We start from the raw sequence: 20,092 nt of genomic DNA, 5'->3' as shown, positions 1-20,092 counted from the left end.
TCTCTTTGCTTCTAGTCTGTTTCTCTTAATCTTATCTTGATTTTTTTGCTGTTTTTACAATTACAATCTTTGTATTTATATTTTATCTATATTCAGCTTCATCTCACAGACTGCTACTGTCATTCATGACCAAATACCTACTCTTTTGACACTGACTACACTGTTGACCACTTTTACTTTTGCCAGTTCCCTATGGGCTTTTCTACATTGCAAGACTCAGTCAGTCATGGACTTTATTACCATGTTTCTGGTACAACTCCTGATAGGTATCTTGAAAATCATCACTCTTCCCCCATAAAACTCCCCAATCTGGTGATATTTGGGTTCCACGTCCACTTGAAAAAACTTGAAGTATACTCAGTCAGATGTCTTTCCATTTGGAGACCCCAGCCTATCTTTTCCATTCTTCTTCCTTACATTATCCATTCAGTGTCACCTCCCTCCATTCAGGAACACAGCTCTTCTTTCTTTTTTGGCTCCCTCAAACCTGTTGAAAGCAGTCCAAATCTGTGCACAAGCCTATGTATAGGAGTGTGTGTGCATTTGTGTGTGCAAGTACATGCTATGTTTTTGGGGAAGAGGTAAGGTAAAGAAAGAAGAGCTTTCCCTCTTTGTAGACAGGAAAACAAAGATAATTAATATCATAACTGGCTTCTCCATCAGATGCTTATAGGTTGGCATCTCTTCTGACTCTCTTCCTCTATTCATCTGAAGAGCTTTGAATTCACAGGGGGTCACTGAAGAGAAATGAGGAAATGACAGACTATAGACAGTGACCACTTTGATGTGGTTAAGCTCATTTATATTTACTGTTCAGATGAGCTGAGAAAACACCCACTCCAATTACTATACCTTATATCCATCAAAGATGTGTTCTGTCACCTTTTCTATCTGGCCATACCTCATTCTCCTCCTTATTTCTCAGTTTTCTGGCCATTTCCCTGCCTTACACATTTCTATCTCCATCACTTGATTCTGTGAGCTTCTCTCCCTGATTTCCCTGATTTCTCTTGTCCTCGGTGTTGTTTTCTCTCTTTTCATCAGTGATATTCTTAATTTCTGTGCCTTTTTATTTCTCTATTCATCCTTTTTGGCTCTGCCCGTCTAGGTATTTTGTATACCTTATAGCTGGCACCACTCCTACCATCTTATTTTTCTTTATAATTTTCATTTTTATCTATTATCTATCTATCATCTATCATCTATCTATATGTCTATCTATCTACTATCTATCTATCCATCATCTATCATCTATCTATCTATCTATCTATCTATCTATCTATCTATCATCTATCTATCATCATCATCATCTATATAGTTGTTAAATAAGTTTTCTTGCATCAGGCACCAATACGTTCTGCTGATACTATATGTCAGGTGCCTTGTACCTCCTTTTTGGATTTTGATCACTGGATACAGCTCTTTTATTCCTGCCTGTTACATACAATAGTCATACTTTTTGACCTTTGGTCAAATTGGACAATTTGGTCAAATGTCTATTTCCTCATCCCAAAATGGGCATAACAAAAATTAGCCTGCCTAAGTCTTGAGGATATTGTGATGACAAAGTAAGATCTTATTTGCCAAAGTACTTTAAAGTAACACAATATAATCAAATTACAGTGTGATGGACATCTGTCAAAAACTATACTAAAATTTGAAAGTTGTTGATCTGAAGCTTTTATTTCTGTCTATAATTACATAGCAGGACCAGTCGTCTTTTGAGGCTTTTACAGTTACAAATGACATGAGTGTCAATCAGTATATCACTGTAGAAATCTAAGATCTTAGTAGGCATGACAGTAGGTATTAAAAAGATACCACCATTTGCTATTCATTTCTTCCACAACAGCAGTATATAATTACATACATTTTTTCAATAGGACTCCTCCTGTTAAACATGAATTTATAATAATTTCCTGTCTCCTTCTATTTTCTAAAATGATGAAAAGGAGTTCTCAGGATTAACTGGATACAGGTCTTCCAGGTGCTCAGAATAAAATGCATCAGGAAACAGTAGCTTTTAATTCCTGACATTCTGCAGGCCAAGGCTTGGCATCCTAATCTTCTTTACCTGACCCACTTCTTAGGACTGAGCCAGAAGATTCCTGAGGTTCTTCTGTATGACTTAATTCTGAAAAGTTACCACTGCTGATCCCTGCAGAAAGAAATAAAATTCCTTAGCAGTCTCAATCTGTGTCCTAGCAACCAATCCAGCACCAAATTCTTTAAAAGGAAAATTGGAAAATGAAGCTCATGTAGGAGGAGCAGGAATATTCCTACCATCAGGCTACCCTGTGGCTCCATCTGACCTGTTGGTCAGGGTTGCTCCAGGAACCACCCCCAGGGCTGGGCTGTGGGACAACTTTGCCATGGAAGGCACTCCCTTTTGTCACCATGTCTTACCCTCTCCACTTGTCTGAACATACTGCTTCTTCCAGTTCCTTTGCTTATCCAGGGAGTCTGTGGAAGCAACGTTTTCAAGATGTCAGGGCCTCTATCAGCTGGGGCCCTCAACAATCATACAAAGCAGAACACCCCTCCACTCCAGGAGTTACTTTATCCTATTTAAGCAAATGAAGAATGTACTTATATTGCATGTGTGCCATTCAACTTTTTGAGGCCTACATGTTGTATCAATTAGCCCAGCCCACCTAATTCAAAATGTATAATGTGAATCCATCAAATTGCCAGCAAATTAATTTTTTTTTATTTTAGAGGATATAACAAAAATTTTTGAATGAAGTTTTTGTAGTAAAGAAAGATATTTGTTACATCAAGAGTTTTAATTGCCCTTACATCTTTTCCTCTTGCTTATCCCCCGAATAGATTTGTCTCCAATATCCGCAGGATCTAAAAAGTAAAGGAAAACACAACCAGTAATCTACAACTAAGAGTTGTAAATCTTATGACTACTCACATTGTAGACAGGATCTGGACTAGACAGTATGATGATCATTTCTGTCTCTTCCTATCTAAACGAAAAAGATCACTACTAAATGGAGCAGAGAACCACAATCCTTTGGCCCCAACTGCAAAATCAAAGAAGCTTTGAAAATCCATATTTTTCCCATAGGTTTTCAGTTAACTACTTCGGTGGCGAATCTGGACTTGAGCTGTCATGAGTCTATGTAAAATCTTTATTTCTTACACTTGGTGTGAATTCACACTATTTGTTGCAGGAACACTAATATAGTATATTTGAGAATGGGATTCTGTCCCAGACCCTGTTGGATTTTTTTTTAGTAATATGTAGGATATAAACCATATTGTTTCTCTAACAGATTATTATTTTATGTCTGTCTTCAAAGGCTTTTTGTTTGTTTTTTTAAAATTTTATTTTTATTTACTTGACAGAGAGAGAGATAGCAAGAGCAGGAACACAAGCAGAGGGAGTGAGAGAGGGAGAAGCAGGCCTCCTGCCCAGCAGGGAGCCTGATGCGGGACTTGATCCCAGGACCCTGGGATCATGACCTGAGCCGAAGGCAGACGCTTAACGACTGAGCCACCCGGGCGCCCTTCAAAGGTTTTGAATAAAAGACTATGGATGTTTGCTAGGAGTCCAGGCTGTTTTGCTTCTTCTAGTAAATTTCCATATAAGATGTGTAAAAGATCCTTAAATGTTTATGTGCTAGAGTTTCCCCACCTGTGGAGTGGAGAGACCAACAGTTATCTGGCTTATCTTTAAAGTTGTTAAAAACATAAAAAGATATCTTATTAGTGAAGATATTTTAAAATATCATTATGTAGGCCAATGTCATATTGGGGTCATCTGTCAAAAGCTATAAAGTGAATTTGATGGTAATAAGTAGAAGCTTTTCTTTCTTCAATAATCAGAGTCCATGATCAGAATCTTCTGATTTTTTAACAAGTTTGCAACAAAATCAAGCAACGGCAGATACCCATTTTCTCTGCTCTCTAGAAAATGGGAGTGGGCAGGGGTGGAAATCACTATGTAATTCAATACTTTGGGGTTAATAAATCTGAGAGCATGTAGTAAAAATGGCACTGCCATTCAACTAGCGCCATCTTGCTAAACCTGAATTTATAATGATTTCTCTTTTTGCATTTTTCAAAATGGCCAGATGTGAAAAATGCAGAGAATGGGATCCCAGGCCGTGGAGTGTGCTCCGAGTTAAATGCCCAGGAAACAAGAACTCTGAACTCAGATTCCTTGTGTCCGGGAGCCCAGTGATGGCAGTCCTTACCCTCCTCATCAGGATCACTTCTCAGTGCTGAGCTCGAGGCTCTCGGGGGCTCCTCTTCCTCACTGGCCTCTGAATAGTCATCACATCTTTTCACTGCAGAAGAAGCAAGAGTCCCTTGAAAGTCTCAGTGTATGACAAAGGAACCAAGAGGTTAAAAAGCCCACAGCAAGAATATCCCCAGGACATCTTGGGAGTCTCGTATTGAAGAAGGCAGATTTCCCACTTGGCTGCTTCCTTGAACCCCACATGAAACAGGGTCCCACACCTCCCCTATCTAAAATTCCTTGGAATGTTTACTTGAGAAAAAAATTTAATTCTACTGTTTGAATGCTTGACTTCTTTGGATTTGTTTGTTACAACCATTAGCCTAACTAATACAAAAGTTAAAATACAAACCATCTTAAAACAAATTTATATTTTACTTTGAAGGATATAGCAAAGCATTAGAATGAATCTTTTGTAGAAAACGCTGTTCATTTGTAACCACGAAGAGTTTTTACTTGCCCTTACCTACTTTCCAAACTCTTTTTCTGAATGTAGGCGATTTTCTGAAATCCATGGAGTCTATAAAGTAAAAGGGAAGAAACAATTATTTGTATGCAATAATCTTACAGATTCTGTGACAATTCAATGGGCTTGCAGTCATAATAATACTTTGATGATCATTTTTCTCTCTTTCCTTCAACTGAATCCAGTTCTGGTGGCCTGGGGTATAATGCTGGGTTCCTGCTTGACTCTCCTTTTCACTCTCTGTGTAAATTTGTAAATGATTCTTCAACATGACTAGCCACAGTTGCCTTATCTATAAAGCTGGGATAACCTAGTTACCCTATCTCCCTGTTAAGGTTTTTTATGAAAACAAAATGAAGCTTTATTTACAAAAGCCCTTTAAAAAATTACAGTGTAAGCCAATGGTTTAAGTAAGTTGGGTTTGAGAATAGCTGATCAGAGGTCATTTTCCCATCAATAATTAAATAGCAGCACAAATTATTCTTTGAAGGCTTTCTAAGTTTGGGACTAATGACAATATTGTCAACAAACAGAGGTACACCGTGCTTACTCTGTTGGATAGAATATAAAGCATATTGGTAGAGAATAAGTACATTATTTCAACTCTTTAGCATTAATACATGATAGTGTGTAGAAAAAAGTTTGTCATTTTACCAGCATATTTTTGCTACATTTTCTATATATCAATCAAATGGGCCCGTACAGTTAAATAACAATTTATAATGCCTTCCTGCCTCCTTCCACTTCCCAATAGGGCCAGAGAAATTAAATGCAGAAAACAGTCCTTAGAAGTAATAGAATCAAGGCACACAGAGCATGCTCAAAACAAGATTCATCAGGAAAACAGCTCTGCATTTAGACTCTGAGTGTTTGTCATGCAGGGTTGCAATCCTAATGTTCTTACCTAGTGTAATCTGAAGTCTTGAGCAGGTGGCTTCTTGGGACTCTCCTCTCTCACTTGATTCTAATGAGTCAAGGTTATTGGTCACTGCACAAAGGAAGAAGACTTTTTAGGGATCTCAGCGTGTGACCAAGAAACTGAAATATTAGTGGGAAATATCCTCCTAAGAAAATCTAGAAAAATCTAGAAAACCCATGCAAATTGCGGTCTGCAACAGTGCCACCCTGGTCTGTCCTTCTAAGCCACCTGCCTTGAATGATAGTCACACTCCGTTCCCTGTCTCCAAGAGGCAAGTGGCAACTTTGCTCTGACTGAACCTCACCTTCCCATACTCTCTCTCTTCTACTTCTTACCCCTTCTATTGTCACTTCACACTTCCTTCATCTCTGCTGTTTCTCACCTTGGAAGGGAGGAAATCTTGGAAATCTTGTGTTGACAACCACAAGCCTCTTCTACTTCCCCTCCAACCCAGTGCATTTGCAAGGCTGAGAAATAATCTCTTGTGTCTGCATCCTAGACATATTTTGGGACTGCATTTTAGAGCAGTTTGCTACACTAAGACAAAAGTTAAAATGTGTACCCTTTAAAACTTGAAGCGAATTTACATTTTACTTTGATGGATCTAGTGAGCAATAAGAATAATGTATCATTTAAAATAATGTTCTTTGGTAACATCAGGACCAGGTAATATTTTTATTTGTTTTTAGGTCTTTTCCAAGTATGTTTCCCCAAATAGACATGTTTCTAATACCCTCTGGGTCTAGAAAGCAGAAAGGGAAAACAAATCACCAATGTGTGCACAAAAGAGCTGCAAATCTTAGGACCACTCATGCTACCCATGAAATTGAGGAAACATAACATTTTGGTAATCATCTTTAGCTCTAATTTTATAAAGCAAAAATGCAGAATCCAGGATGCTAGTCTTGTCCCTTTAATTCTCCATGAGACTTTGTAGAAGACCTTGAAACATTGATGATTGTGTTTTCTCTAGAAAACAAGGATAACAATGTCTGGGGTACTTAAGATTGTTATAAATTAAAAAGTAAGGTATTATTTGCAAAAGTCCTTGGAAAAATCATTATATATGCCACGACTTGCTGAAGAACTCTCAAAAACAATACTTTGGGTTTCAGAGTACTCTATCTGAATCTTTTTTTCTGCTAAAACTGGATAGCTGGATGAGTTGTCTTTTGACACAATTCAGTTTGTGCTCAGATGACAATATGACCTTCTAATAAATGAATATTTAGCTTTCTGTTCCCTATAGAAATCACTATAAATCCAACACCATATAAGCATAGAAACTAACTAGGCTTAAAAACAAATTCATCATTTTGGTAGCCCCTTTCTGCTATATAATCAATATATGGGTGCTTGTATTGATAAATAGGACCTATCAATTAATAGGCCTCATCTTTAAAAAGTATGTATATTAATGATTTTTTATCTCCCTGCATTTTCCAAAAAGGTCAAGTAAAATAAATGCAGAGAATCGAATTCCAGGATAAACTGAATCTATCATACAGAATAGGCACAGAATAAGATGCATCAAACAGTAGTTCTTAATTCAGATTCTTGTAGCCAAAGCCTGCTTTCCCACTTCCTCACCAGGCCCGCTTTCCAGTGCTGACGTGGAGGCTTCTGGGGGCTCGTCTTCATCACTGGATTCCTCGGAGTCACTGCTGATCACTGCACAGAGGAGCAAAAGCCCTTTAGCTTCAGGGTGGGGCCAATGAGTCCACATAGCAGGCGATTCTGCAATAGGCCCACTAGGAAAACCTAGAAGCTAAGTTAACTCAAGGCACCCTGGTCTATGCTTGAATGTGTGTGACCTGCTGGTTGCTCCAGTCCTAAACTAAAGGTGATGGAATTCACGCGCAGAGGGCAGCTTTGCCCACCTGCCAACACTTTTCTCCCATCCTCATGTGACCTCCTACTTCTGCCCTCATGTAACCTCCAACCTCTGCCCTCATGTGACCTCCTACCCCCCTCCTCCCTGACGTCCTCAGGCTCCCTCTTATCTTTTATTCTCAGTTTACTTCACTTTCCTCTTGGCTTTGCCCATTTCCCCTACTTATGCCTCTCTTTCTGGCAGTGGTTTCTCTCAATACCTCTCTTTGTCTTCATGTGTTTCCTTCTTCATCCCCTGTCGTGAATATCTTGGCTCTCTGATTTTTTTAGTTTTTCTTCAACTTCTACCCTTATACTTTCTTCTTTTGCTTTAGAAATAGTCTCCCATACATTAATACTTAAATCTACCATTTCCATCTTTTGGTATTTTTCTGATTACTGGGACTTTCTCCTGCTGAGCTCACTGCATATGATACTGGTTCCTCCCTCTTGCCTCCATCCAAGGCCAACTGGACTGCCTTGATGGGCCCTGATGACATGTCCCAGCCCCTTGCCTGGAACATTACACACTCTTTCAGTCAGCCTTACCTATTATGTCAGATGCCTGGTTACAGTTAGTCCTCACTTGGGCTTGCTGTTCAACTCTCGAGTTAAAAAATGGCTTTTCCTTCTTTATATCCACCAGATATACAGAACAGGAGTTGAATTGGATTCCATGGTTGGGTAGCTCTGCTCCTGGATCAAATTGTAATGAATAAAGAATTTTCACTGGCCTCCCCCAAAGGAGTAAACACCGTTCACTACTATTGATAAGTCCTTCTCCCTGTAAATCCACTGCAGGGGTGAAGCTCCGCCCCCACCCCTCTTCTTTCCTGCTGCTTAACTGTGTCCCTTCCTCTGTGCCTCTCTGGACTCTGGGTTTTGGGGGGTTTTTTGTTTGTTTTTATTTTCTCTTCTCATCCTTTGGTGAATTATTTTTTGCTCTTTTGTTTTTAAAGATTTATTTATTTATTTTAGTGGGGGCAGAGGAAGAGACAATCTCAGGCAAACTCTGCGCTGAGCATGGAGCCCAACGTGGGGCTCTATCTCACGTCCCTGAGCCGAAACCAAGAGTTGGGCGCTTAACTGACTGAGCCATCCAGGAGCCCAACTTTTTGCGCTTTTAAAAATAAAAATTATATTTTCAGTATAATGTGCGTAGATAAAGATGGGTAAATCATAAATTTTGAATCATCACAAAGTAAGCATATCTGGGAAACTGTCGCTGTGGTCAAGAAATAGATTACTTATACCCTGGAAGCCTCTTAGTGATGCCTCCTCCTAACTGTCTCCACCATGTAACTCAAGTTAACAACCTGCTCATCCTGATTTTTAATACCACTGATGATCAATTTTGCCAGTTCCAAAATATACATGTTTGTATAAATGGAATCATGTCCGCTCTTTCTCGTTTGCTCTTTCTCCATCTCTCTGTCATTTGGCAGGGGCGGGGGGTGGGGGGTGCGCGAAACTTGGCTTCCTTTCTCAACATTATGTTTGTGAGAATCAGTTGTATTCATTTTCCTTTTAAACTGCTGTATAGTATTCCATTGTAGAAATAACCCATGAAAAATAAAACCATAAAAAATCCATTTGTGCTGTTTCAAAATTTTGGCTATTATGAATAATGCTGCTTTTCTATGTGTTTCTTTTCTTTTTTTGAACATAGTGCACATTTCTGTTGGTTTTGGCTGAGGAATGTAATTGCTGAGTCATAAGCTATGTGTATTTTCAACTTTGGGACTGTATTCCAAACTGTTTTACAAAAGCATGTATAAAGGCAGAGATATAACTAAGAGCTTGACAATTCAAGTAAACAAACAGAATTTGGTATGGTGGGAATGTGGTGGATGAGTGTATGAGGGGGAGATTATACAACTGTATGGGAGGTATCCTTCAATACTCCACACCAAGCTGTGTTGACCTCATTCTGAGGATCACAATAGGGTACTAGGTTTAAATAGGAAAGTCATATGAACTGGTTGGCATTTTTGCAATGGCCATTGAGCCGAAGTGTGGAGAATGGATCTGAGGGGAACAAGATAGGAGGGATGAGGCCAGCAGGAGAGTTCTTCTATTTTGAAGTGAGAAGTGATAGGAATCTGGATTAGAGTAAGCATCCTGGAAATGGAGAGAAATGGGCAGGTTGAACATATTTTAAAGTTGGAATTGACAGAAGTGGCAAATAAAGTAATGGTTGTTTTAATCCACTGAATTTGGGGACTGTTTGTTACATAGCAATAGATAACTAATATAGCTTCCAAATAGAGATGGCTTTCAGATCTTTGATTACAAGTCTTCAGGCACTTGAAGGAATGAATCTAGAAGACAGGTCTGGACCAGAGTTGTGTGTAGGAATCCATAGATCACAGATGGTGATTGAAGCCATGGAGACATGAGATGCCTGGGTGGAGGCCTATTTTTATCTGAGGGAGTGAAAGGGCCATTTTGGTCACTGTAGACACCTTAATGATGTCTTCTCAATGGTATTAGGAAGAGCCCTCTGTGCCTTCTTTCTCATGACCATCTTTTCAAATTGGACAATGTTTTCATTTATCTTCTCTCTTTATTTGGCCCACTCTCTACCAGTTTTTCATTCATGGTCCCTTAACTCATCCTCTACTCATTCTCTTTAGGCCTCTTCCCATTTTTTCTTTTTACTGGTATTCATTTTCTTCTGGATATTTCTCTATTCATACTCTTTTTCTCAACATCCTTTATCACTATCTCCCAGGACCCAGCAGGGTCTAGGGTGAATCAGAAGAGGTGCCAAGGGACAAGAAGATACCACGGGTAAGATTTTCTTCCCATGTGTCCCAGGACCTCCCTGCCTCACCCTAGAACTGGCCCTGCTGTCCCCTAACTGATTTTTCAGTTTATCAATTCTCTGTTATGTTTCTTACTTTCTCCTACTTGATCTCTGTTTCTTAATTATTAATGTGACTTTCTGTATGCCTCTTCTGTATTGATTTTTGTCTTTCTATTTATTTTTCTCATCTCAAGCATTCCAATCATCACCAAAGTTCTCCTCCTGTGCCACTGTCCCCCACTCCAAGTCCCTCCAGTTGCCACTTCTTTTCTAAAAGTCCTTCATCAGAGCTTCCATACTTGCAAATCTGACCAGCAGCATCATGCATGGTTTCCATGTTTCTGTTACAATTTCTGAAAAGCAAGCTGCAACTTATTTCTTTTCACCAACTCCACAAAATGGTACTGTTTGGATTCCATGTCAATTTATCTAAAACCTATGTTGTTCATGTACTTTGTCGTTTGGTGTTCTTTGGTTCACTTTTTAAATATTTTCTCTCCTTGCATTCTTTCCTTGGGGACATGCCCTTTATCAAAGAGCTCACCTCTCTTTCCCCCTTGCATCTCACATGACTTAGAAGCAGCCAGAGGCTGTGCACAAGGCTGTGGATCTTGGGTGTTGTTAGGGTAAGGGAGGTGGTTAGTATTGGAGAACAAAGGAAAGCTTTTGCTCTCATAGAAAAACAAAGATAGAATTAGAAAATTTGTAAGATAAGTAATAATTACTTTCTCCATCAGAGGGCAATGGGCTGGGTGTGACTTCTCTTGTGTCTCCGTTACTCACTTGGATGGGTGCTTCTTCACAGGACTCTGAGGATTAAAAAAGACACAGCTGAGACCCGACACAGCCCTCCCTGTTCTGCCTATTTGCATTTTGTTACACCTCACCTGACTTCTCTTTTCTTCTCATGTTTCTATTTATAGCTTGTCTGCATATATTGCCATCTTAACCTTCACCCCATGAAAATGTTGGTGCTTCAGTAACTCTGTGATCAGCTCTCCCTGACTTCTTTTGACTTTTCTTTCTGTCTCTCTTCCCTGATGAAGCCCTGTAACTTTTTACCCTTTGTCTCCTTGTTTGTCCTTCCTAACTTTTCTTTTTCTTTTTTTTTTAACAAAAGAAAACGAAATTTAATAGGCATACATACAGAGAATCCATACAGACATGGAATTCCAAACACAATGAGGCAACATGAAGCTTATATGAGCTTAGGAGAGGGATAGGGGCCTGAGGATACAGAGGGGAGAAAAGTCATTAGTAAGAAGGTCAAAGGAGATGTTTGGAAAAACATATAACATGGTTCTATTATACAGATAAGTTCCTTTTTAGGTAAGGGGAAGTTTCTACTAATACTTCTCTTCCTGATATAGGCTCTCCTTTCCAGTATATATTAAAGCAGTTATGGGGGAGGCAGAGTGCCTTTCCTGTATCTGTTGGGTTTTTATTTTAACTCGAAATAATCTTTATGCTTAAATGGCACATTTTAGGGTGGTCTGCCCTGAGCCCCTACACTGGAATGTATACTGTGAAGTTTTCTTTTTCTTTTTTCTTCAAATTTGGGTATCTTCAAACTTAATATCTAGTTTCTTCCCATCTGCTGAGGCCATAGCAAACGATACTACTATAAGCATGTCTTGATTTTCTCTGCCTTGCCCCTTAGCCAGAAACCATCTTTTTTTTTCTTCAAATTTCTATAGCGTGTACCCATGTCTCTCATAGCCATATTTCTTATTTTGTTTTGTATTTTATTTGTTTGTGTACTCATTTAATTTTCTTAGCAGCTTTTGAAGATCTTAAAGTCAAAATCCATTTTCAGCCCCTGGCATTGCAACTTTTCTGTCAATAAGAGGCATTCCAACATTGAGAAAATGAAAAAGCACCAGAAACATATTTTATATATTTTCCATTACAGGTAGGCAAATGTTGCTCTTTCAGTTAAACAGTACAAATTAGCTTATCTATCATTTTTATCAGCAGGAAAATGGCAGAAGGTGGCAATTTCTGATCTCACCCAATACCAGCTTTTAATCCAGTAAAAAATAAGTAGGCTTGTGGAAGCTAGCACTTCCTAACTTTTCTTCCTCTAGGTCTCTCCCATCAATATATCAAGCTCCATTCCTGCCTCCTCTGAATCTGCATGAGTTTCCCCTTCTTTGTTAATAGACGTTTTCTTGAGTTGGGCACAACTCCATTCTCTGCCACCATGAAGGACTCCTTAGCCCCTCTAAACTCATGCAAACCCAGGCAGTCTTACCTGCTGGCTCAGATTCTTGGGCACACTCCTCATTTGCTTGTTGGATTTCTAGTGCATCATTTTTGTCACTGGTTGTATCTGTTCTGTTTGCATTTATCTGTTCTGGTTCACAGAGGTTCTCCAAGAGTCTATTTTCAGGTGGGGTTATACCTAAACCATGTTTTAATTCACAGATATTTTATTTGCCCTTTGCATCAATCAGGGTACAACAGGAAAATAGAAATCACTCTAAGCTTTTACAGCACAGGGAATTTCATCCAGGAGGTTGGTTATACAGTTGATGGAAGAGCTGAGGAGTCCAAATAGAAGAATGCAGTAACCGGAAAAATACTTAACAGGAAACTGTGGGAGGGACTGAGGGTGGGCCCAGAGGTCAGGGTCACTGGGTGGATAGAAGCTGGCCTATGGCTGGCCCGCTTGGTGGGAAGTGGTATCATGGATGAGATGCAGCCACATTCAGAATTGTGGACAAAGGCAGTGATGGGGAAATATCCAGCTTCTCCCTTTTTCCCACTCTCCGATCTCTTGTTAGGGTCCCATGTCAGGAACCCAGCAGGAAGCCAGCAACAAAGGGAGCTAGCAAGTAGGTCCACAGAAGCCAGTGGCCAGAGATAGAGGGCAAAGCAGAACAGGGGAAGGTAAGGAATGAATCCCAGGGCAAACACCCCAGGACTTCCTTACAGAAATTGCATTAGTAAAGACAGAGATTCTGGGCAATCAGTGATACAAAAAAGCAGCCCCCCACCTCCCAGCACATTCCAGAATGGGACAAGAACACAAAGGATCAGAATACAGTCAACAGGAACAGACCGTGGTAAGATGAGGATTGTGGGCATGACCAGGTCAGGCTTCGATATGAGTTTTCACCAGTTCCTAGGGGAAGAGATTGAAAGTTCATTTCAGAAATTAAAGTATGGTCTGTGCCATTCTCCCCTAATCCCCTTTTTATAAAGCAAGAGTTGAAGATCCTCCCCAGGTAACCATACAGAAACCGTGTGGACTTGGTAGATCCCACACAGCCCTTGCAGTCAGACCCCAACTGGCAGAGTGGAGGATTGGGGTCAGCTGCAACCCTGGCTAAGAGGGCCTTGGCCAGGCCATCTCACTGCATGTCCCACACAAGGTACTTGAGTTAACTGGTGATGGCTTATCCTGACTCCCATGGCCATAGTGAAGCTGCCTTTGTCCCCAGAGCTGCCCCTGACCAGTGGACTTACTCAGTTCCTACAAAGTCCTGCTGACTCGTCCCCACCTCCTCTTCCTCTACACCCTCCCTCTACACATCTGTTCAGTCTGTCTCATTGGCCTTTCCTTGAGGATTCCATGTCCGATTCTCCTCTACGTCCTCCCATTCTTGGTATTCTTTTTTCTGTATCTTTCTCTGCATATCTTTCCCAATTTTTGTCTCATGCTTCTGTCTTTTCCATTAGATTACTGGAGTGGCAGTACAGGGTTAAGAATGCAGGCTCTGTCACAGCCAAAAGGTAGAAACAACCCATCACTAACTGATGAATGGATAAGCAACATGTAATAAATATATCCATACAAGGGAATGCTCTTCACTAACAAAGAGGAATGAAGAACTGATTCATGCGACAACATAGATGAACCTTGAAAATACTGTGCTGTGTGAAAGAAGCCAGACATGAAGGGTATGTTTATATGATTCCATTTACATGAAATGTCTGGAATAGGTAAATCCACAGAGACAGAAACTAGATTACTGGTTGCCAGAGGCTAGGCAAGAGGGGCACAGGGAGTGATATGGAGCTTCCTTCTGAGGTGATTGGAATGTTTTGGAACTAGACAGAGGTAGTGGTTGCACAACATTGTGAATGCACCAAATATCATTAACTGTACACTTTAAAATGGTTAATTTTATGTTATGTGAATTTTTACTTCCATTAACACACACACATGCGCGCGTGCGCACACACACACACACACAGGCTCTGGGTTCAGAATGCCTGGGTTCACCCTTGCTCATCTGACCCCAGGCCAACTACACACACACTGTCTCCAGATTTCAGTTTCCTTATCTGCAAAATGGGCATAAAAGGAGTGCTAACCTCCAATGGCAGCCTGAGCACTAAACCTACAACTGCCTGCACAAATGTTCAACCAGTGAGATGTTAATAACACAGCTATTTCTATTGTGTCTTTTAATCCTTTCTTCTCTTTCATTTCCCTCCTTCTCTCTCTCAAAGTACCCACATCCTCCCTTCCATCTTTCTACCACTTCCTCTTTTCTCTCTCTGTGTGACTGGCTTTCTCCTTGAATATCTGCACTCTTGAAAAACATCCCCACATTGAAATCAGTCCTTCCTCCAACATTTGATGTTGACCATGGGCCCAGGTTCTTAGCCCTTAAGAGTTTCACACTAATATTCTCCTACAGGGACTTTTCTAAATCACAATTACTTCCTGGGAGTTAATCTGCTTAATCTGGTTTATTGACACTGAGTTTCTGTCCCGTTGCCTTGGTTATTGGGCCAGTAGTCTCTTGTCATAGCTACTCCTCCAGGATTTGGGCTCTGCTTAGACATTCATGCAAACACCCCTCCCTGCCTTTTCCTTGGTCCTTAATATTTCTTCCCTGATTCCCCAAATACACTCAGGACTCAGGCCTGAGTTCCCTTTCTCCTTTTCTTCTTTGTAGATGCAAATCGGTGTTTATCAGGTTGCAATCACCTTGCCTAAGCCTCAGTTGGTTATTAGGACTCTTGTCCACTGCTTCTTCATCACTTTCTTGGTAATTAATTTTCTCTTGGATTGCTAAAGAGAGGGAGATGGAAGAAGGCAATTAGGGATCCCATCAGAGACCAGACACAACATCTCAAAATTACACAGTTAGCAACTCCCATCCCTCAGGTCACTCGAGCTCAGTGCCTCTGATCCTTCTTGTAAAGCTCCCCAATCATTCCTAGGATAGAAAAGAGAACTCCCAGCAAGAGAGTCTATGTCTCCCACACAGAAAGGAGCCACTCCAAATGTAAGGATAAAGGAAACATTACGATCCCGTTACTCTTGTAAAAGAATTTGTGGATGGCCAGGAAAAGCATATATCAAAATAAATAATAGAAGTGAAATGTGTTTCTGAACCATTCAAACTGAAAGAAAGAAATAGGGATTTCCTTCGGAGAAGAGCTAGGCTCACAGAGAGATCCATGGGTATGAAAGAGAAAGCCCATCTGCTCTAAAGATGCTGCTAGACCAGAGGAGGGTTGGGGCAGGGAGGGTGAGCGCTTCCCAAAGAGACAAAGCAGAGGACACCTGGAGGACCAAGACAGACCTCCCAGGGGCCAGATCCCAGGAACAAAGGAAGGACACTCTGCAGCTCTGAGCAGGGAGCACAGATAGCTGTGCTGGAGGACCACCCCACAGGCCTGCCCCAGGGGTGGGGAGGTCCCCAGTCAGGGGAGGGAGGGACACCAGCCCAGCGCCCCTGCCTGTAGGTGACCCAGCACACATGGGAGGAAGGAAATAAACCATGAAGCCTGGAGGGGGGAGGAGGGTGGTGTCTGCAGGGAGTCCAGGGAGGAGGGGACACCATGGAGGTAGGGAACCTGCTGCTCCAGGGCCCAAGGAGGGAGCTCCTCCTGGGGCTGGGCCCGCAGGGGTGAGTTGCATGGGACAGTGGGAGCCAGGTGTGCTTTGTCATCCCAGGACCTGGCCTCAGACTGTGGCAAAACCAGGTGGAAGATACAAGGAGAACAAAGGGAAAGGTGAAGGGGGACTGTGTGTGTGTATGGGGTCCCATGGGGGCTCAGGGGGCTCTGAGCATGCGATGAAGGTAGGGACTGAGCAGCAGGAGAGGGTGCACACCCCAGGCCACAGCCCCCAGATTCTTGGCTTTGGGTTACTGACTCACAGCTCCCATGAACAACAGTGTCTGGGAGGCGACAGCTGCCATCTCCCCAGGGGCAGGTGGGCGGCAGTGAGTGTAGGTGCAGGTCACCCTAGCTCGGGGAGCCCCAGAACCTAACACAGGGGATGTGGACACTGAACCTGGAAGGGGGGGGGGTCGCTGCAGTCCATGGAGAGAATCAGAGCCCCTGAGGTGTGGGCAGGACAGGTAACCTCTGTTACCATTCCCTCTGTTCCCATGGCCCGGGACATCCTGGTTACAAATACAATATTGACTTAATTGCCTTTATTCGATTTCTAACTGCTATAGAAATTATTTTGTTCTTAATTAGATAAGGTTACTATTGACACAAGTCGACAAACCACATGCTTTATACCTGCTTTTTAATTTTTTCTTGTTTATAAAAACTGTTGATATCTCTTTATTGCCTATTAATAAAATTCCAATTGCTTAGCTTTATATGGTAGACTTCCTAAAATTTTCTTCAAATTTATCTCTCATGAATCAGCTCCACAGTCTGCTTCTCACTCTCTGAGAAAAATTGAATTTGTCTTTGAAGACACACTAGATCCTTTCACACTCCATGCCTGATCCCATAGTGCCAACCCTCTTCAGGACATGGGAACATTCTTCTTATGATGTCTCTATCCCTTATCTGGAGAACTCCATGACACCAAACTGTGTTGGAATAAAAAGTTTCTTAGGCAAGTCAAAAAAAAAAAAAGTGTATATATATATTAAGAGCATTCTCTTAAACTCTTGCAGGCCTTAAAATAAATTAAAATAAAGTTATTTTAAAAATAAAATAAAAATCATGTCTTCCCAGGAAAAAATTGAGAATCAAACCTTTAGTTTTGTATAACACCTGGCAGAGCATTGGTTTTGTGATTATTTGAATAATGTTTGTTTCACCCCTTGTGGAGAAAGAGTTAACAAAACCAATTCTCCTTCTTTAAGGGTAAATGTGACATTGGGTTAACTTTCTGGCTCACTACTCTGGAAACCTGATGAAGATGGCTTTTCTTCTACTAAAGCCAACATCGTCCTAATTAAAACCTAGCTTAGCCCTAGTTTAGGGTCAAAAAATGACTGGTAAGTTACATGTGGATGGGGAGGGACTATCTACAGACTACAAAGTGCACTTTGGTCTTCCTTCAAAGTGGTGACTCTTATGACTTGGCTTGTCCCTTGTAGGGTCCCTGAACGTTATGACTACAACACTGTTATGTGACCTATTGATACCCATGGGCATGGTGCTGCTAAGCCAGGGTGGATCCTACGTCCACAGCCAAGCTGACACTCGAGGCGGGTAGTAGTCAACTTGGTGGACTGCTGTGTGGGTCTCCACAAGGAATCCCACAGAAGAGGAGCAACTGATGCTGCCCTTTTGGGATGCTGTGTTTCCTGTCATTTGTCCTTCTAAGTAAATCTGATGGCACTTCGGCTCTGGTTGCCCTGTGAGTCTAAATGCCTAGTTAAGCAGACCTCTACTCTAGGTGAGTGTTGTACCATAGCCATTATACCCTAAGCTTTGAGAAGGTTCATGATTTGTGTTTTCTCCACTGTTATATCCCCACTGCCCCAGCATTGTGTGTGGAACGTTGTAGGAGCTCAACATATACTTGTCCAAAGAAAAAAAGTTGACCCTGGATATCAAAAGGTAGATAATAAAACTAATTACCATATTCGAAGCTCCTATAAATACGATTTAAATCAGGGTATTCTTGCATGTTGACCTCGCTGAACAATGCTTCCAAAAGTGGCAAGTCAAATGTCTTCTCCAGTTCATGGAGAACATTATACACCACTCTTTGTACAGGGATCAGGTTTCTACAAGAATCTTGACAATCCTTAAAAAATATTGAATGGAGAGAATATAAATACAGACTTCCAAGTTACAGAAGAGCCTTAGAAAGTGATTTTATGGGTAATGTCTTCCAATTTCCTCCATAGGTATCTTCTCACATAAAGTTTTAGAATTTCTATTTATTTGTATAGATACTAAGTGAAACAAGTAAATTCTTCCTCCTTAAAAATACTCACTTGTGAAACAGATCTCCTCACCTTCATTTATATTAGATGTAAGTAAGAGCAATTTTGAAGAACAACAGTGGGTTCAAAGTTAAATGTAGCCCTTTAAGAACCTGGTCAGATATTTTAGGAATAGACTAAGAGGTGATGAGCTGCTGTCCTGTTGTATGGACAACCTTACCCTTTCCCCAGGACTGACTGGGCCTGGAAGAACTCAAGGAAACCAGGTGACAGTTCTCCTCTTTTATGAATTTGGCCATAGAGAAAGCGTATTCATCCGGCAAAGAGAAGACTTGAATCTCTGTATCTCCAGCTATGCCTATTGCTAAAATCAAACCCAAATTCTAAAAGTCCAGAAATACCATAAAAAAGAAAGAGAAAAAGAAAAAAAAAACCTAAAAACTGAAAACTGCTAGTGAAAGAATAATAATCATCAATTCCCAAATTTTGTCCTAACAGGACATCAATTCCCTGTAGGTTTTAATGTTCTCAGATCTAAGCACTCAAACTGATGTCCATTGAAATGATATGTGTTGAGAGATGAACTATGAGAGACTGTGGACTCTGAGAAACAAACAGGGTTTTAGAGGGGAGGGGCGGGGGATTGGTTAGCCCGGTGACGGGTATTAAGGAGGGCACGTACTGCATGGAGCACTGGTTGTTATATGAAAACAATGGATCGTGGATCACCACATCAAAAACTAATGATGTATTGTATGGTGACTAACATAACATAATAAAATTTTTAAAAAATGATATGTGTTATTATTTTATTAAATTAACTCATTTAAGTTATACATCAATTCATTAAAATTACCTTTAATTCTCAGTTTATGTTATATTCTACGCATTTCTACAAAGCATTATATACATCTATAGAGTGGTCCTGTTTCAGATTCAGCCCACTTGATATGCTATTCAGCCCAACTCCAGGGGGCAGCACAGAGCGCCATTCCTTCAGAGAGAAGCAGGATTGTCCCTGGTGACAACTGATTCTCCTTTTCCTTTTCACCTTACAGGAACACTTGCAACAATACTTGAAAAAGTCCCCACTCATAGGAGACTCAATCGGTTAGTTGTGCTTGATGTTTGGGTCCAGGATATCAAAATATAACTTCATTTGGGGCCAGTTTACCAGATCATGACATAATAAACATCACTTACGTCATACAGTTTATTGGTGATGAGTTCACGGTCCCGGAGGCACTCAAAGAAAGGAAATGGTTTTTTTACTGCATTTGAAATCTCCACCTTGTGTCTTTTGAAGTGTTTGAATAGAGTCTCATAGATAAGTCTGTCATCAATGTTCTGGTCTTCTGTGGATGCCCTAAGAAGGAAGGATACTATGTGAAAATGGTCATCCAGATTCCAAGATGCTTGTGGAGGCTGTAAGATTTATATATGAAGAATAAGCTGGGAAAAACTAACATATATAAAGTAAATAGTGCTGAGCAGAGACAGAAAAAATGGAATTGAAATAATAAGCAAAGATATGCTGAAGAAAGCACGGAGGTTAAGAAAGACTTAAATGTGGGACTGAAAAAGTCTATTCCAGTCTGTCTAGATCAAAGCCATTGTAAAGATACCTTCACATATCTGAAGTATTTTTGTAAATAAAAAA

General features: G+C 40.7%; 1 protein-coding gene across 1 annotated transcript in view; it reads right to left on the bottom strand.

The window, feature by feature from the left end:
- Nucleotides 1-1,602: 1,602 nt before the first annotated feature.
- SP100 (SP100 nuclear antigen) overlaps nucleotides 1,603-20,092 on the bottom strand; it is a 48,730-nt gene continuing 30,240 nt past the window's right edge. The window contains exons 2-15 of the mRNA XM_021702485.1: nucleotides 19,636-19,798; nucleotides 18,122-18,290; nucleotides 15,264-15,347; nucleotides 13,383-13,445; nucleotides 12,573-12,722; nucleotides 11,044-11,127; nucleotides 8,059-8,205; nucleotides 7,228-7,308; nucleotides 5,623-5,706; nucleotides 4,719-4,772; nucleotides 4,209-4,301; nucleotides 2,800-2,853; nucleotides 2,407-2,463; nucleotides 1,603-2,158 (exon numbers count right to left, since the gene is read on the bottom strand). Coding sequence (XP_021558160.1) covers nucleotides 2,061-2,158; nucleotides 2,407-2,463; nucleotides 2,800-2,853; nucleotides 4,209-4,301; nucleotides 4,719-4,772; nucleotides 5,623-5,706; nucleotides 7,228-7,308; nucleotides 8,059-8,205; nucleotides 11,044-11,127; nucleotides 12,573-12,722; nucleotides 13,383-13,445; nucleotides 15,264-15,347; nucleotides 18,122-18,290; nucleotides 19,636-19,798 — 1,381 coding nt within the window. The 3' untranslated portion in view covers nucleotides 1,603-2,060. The remainder of the gene's footprint in view (nucleotides 2,159-2,406; nucleotides 2,464-2,799; nucleotides 2,854-4,208; nucleotides 4,302-4,718; nucleotides 4,773-5,622; nucleotides 5,707-7,227; nucleotides 7,309-8,058; nucleotides 8,206-11,043; nucleotides 11,128-12,572; nucleotides 12,723-13,382; nucleotides 13,446-15,263; nucleotides 15,348-18,121; nucleotides 18,291-19,635; nucleotides 19,799-20,092) is intronic.

Source organism: Neomonachus schauinslandi, chromosome 3 (genome assembly GCF_002201575.2).
Source record: "Neomonachus schauinslandi chromosome 3, ASM220157v2, whole genome shotgun sequence".
In the NCBI taxonomy this organism is placed as follows: domain Eukaryota; kingdom Metazoa; phylum Chordata; class Mammalia; order Carnivora; family Phocidae; genus Neomonachus; species Neomonachus schauinslandi.
Note: the sequence above shows the minus strand (reverse complement) of the source record. Positions and strands in the feature narration are given on the sequence as shown.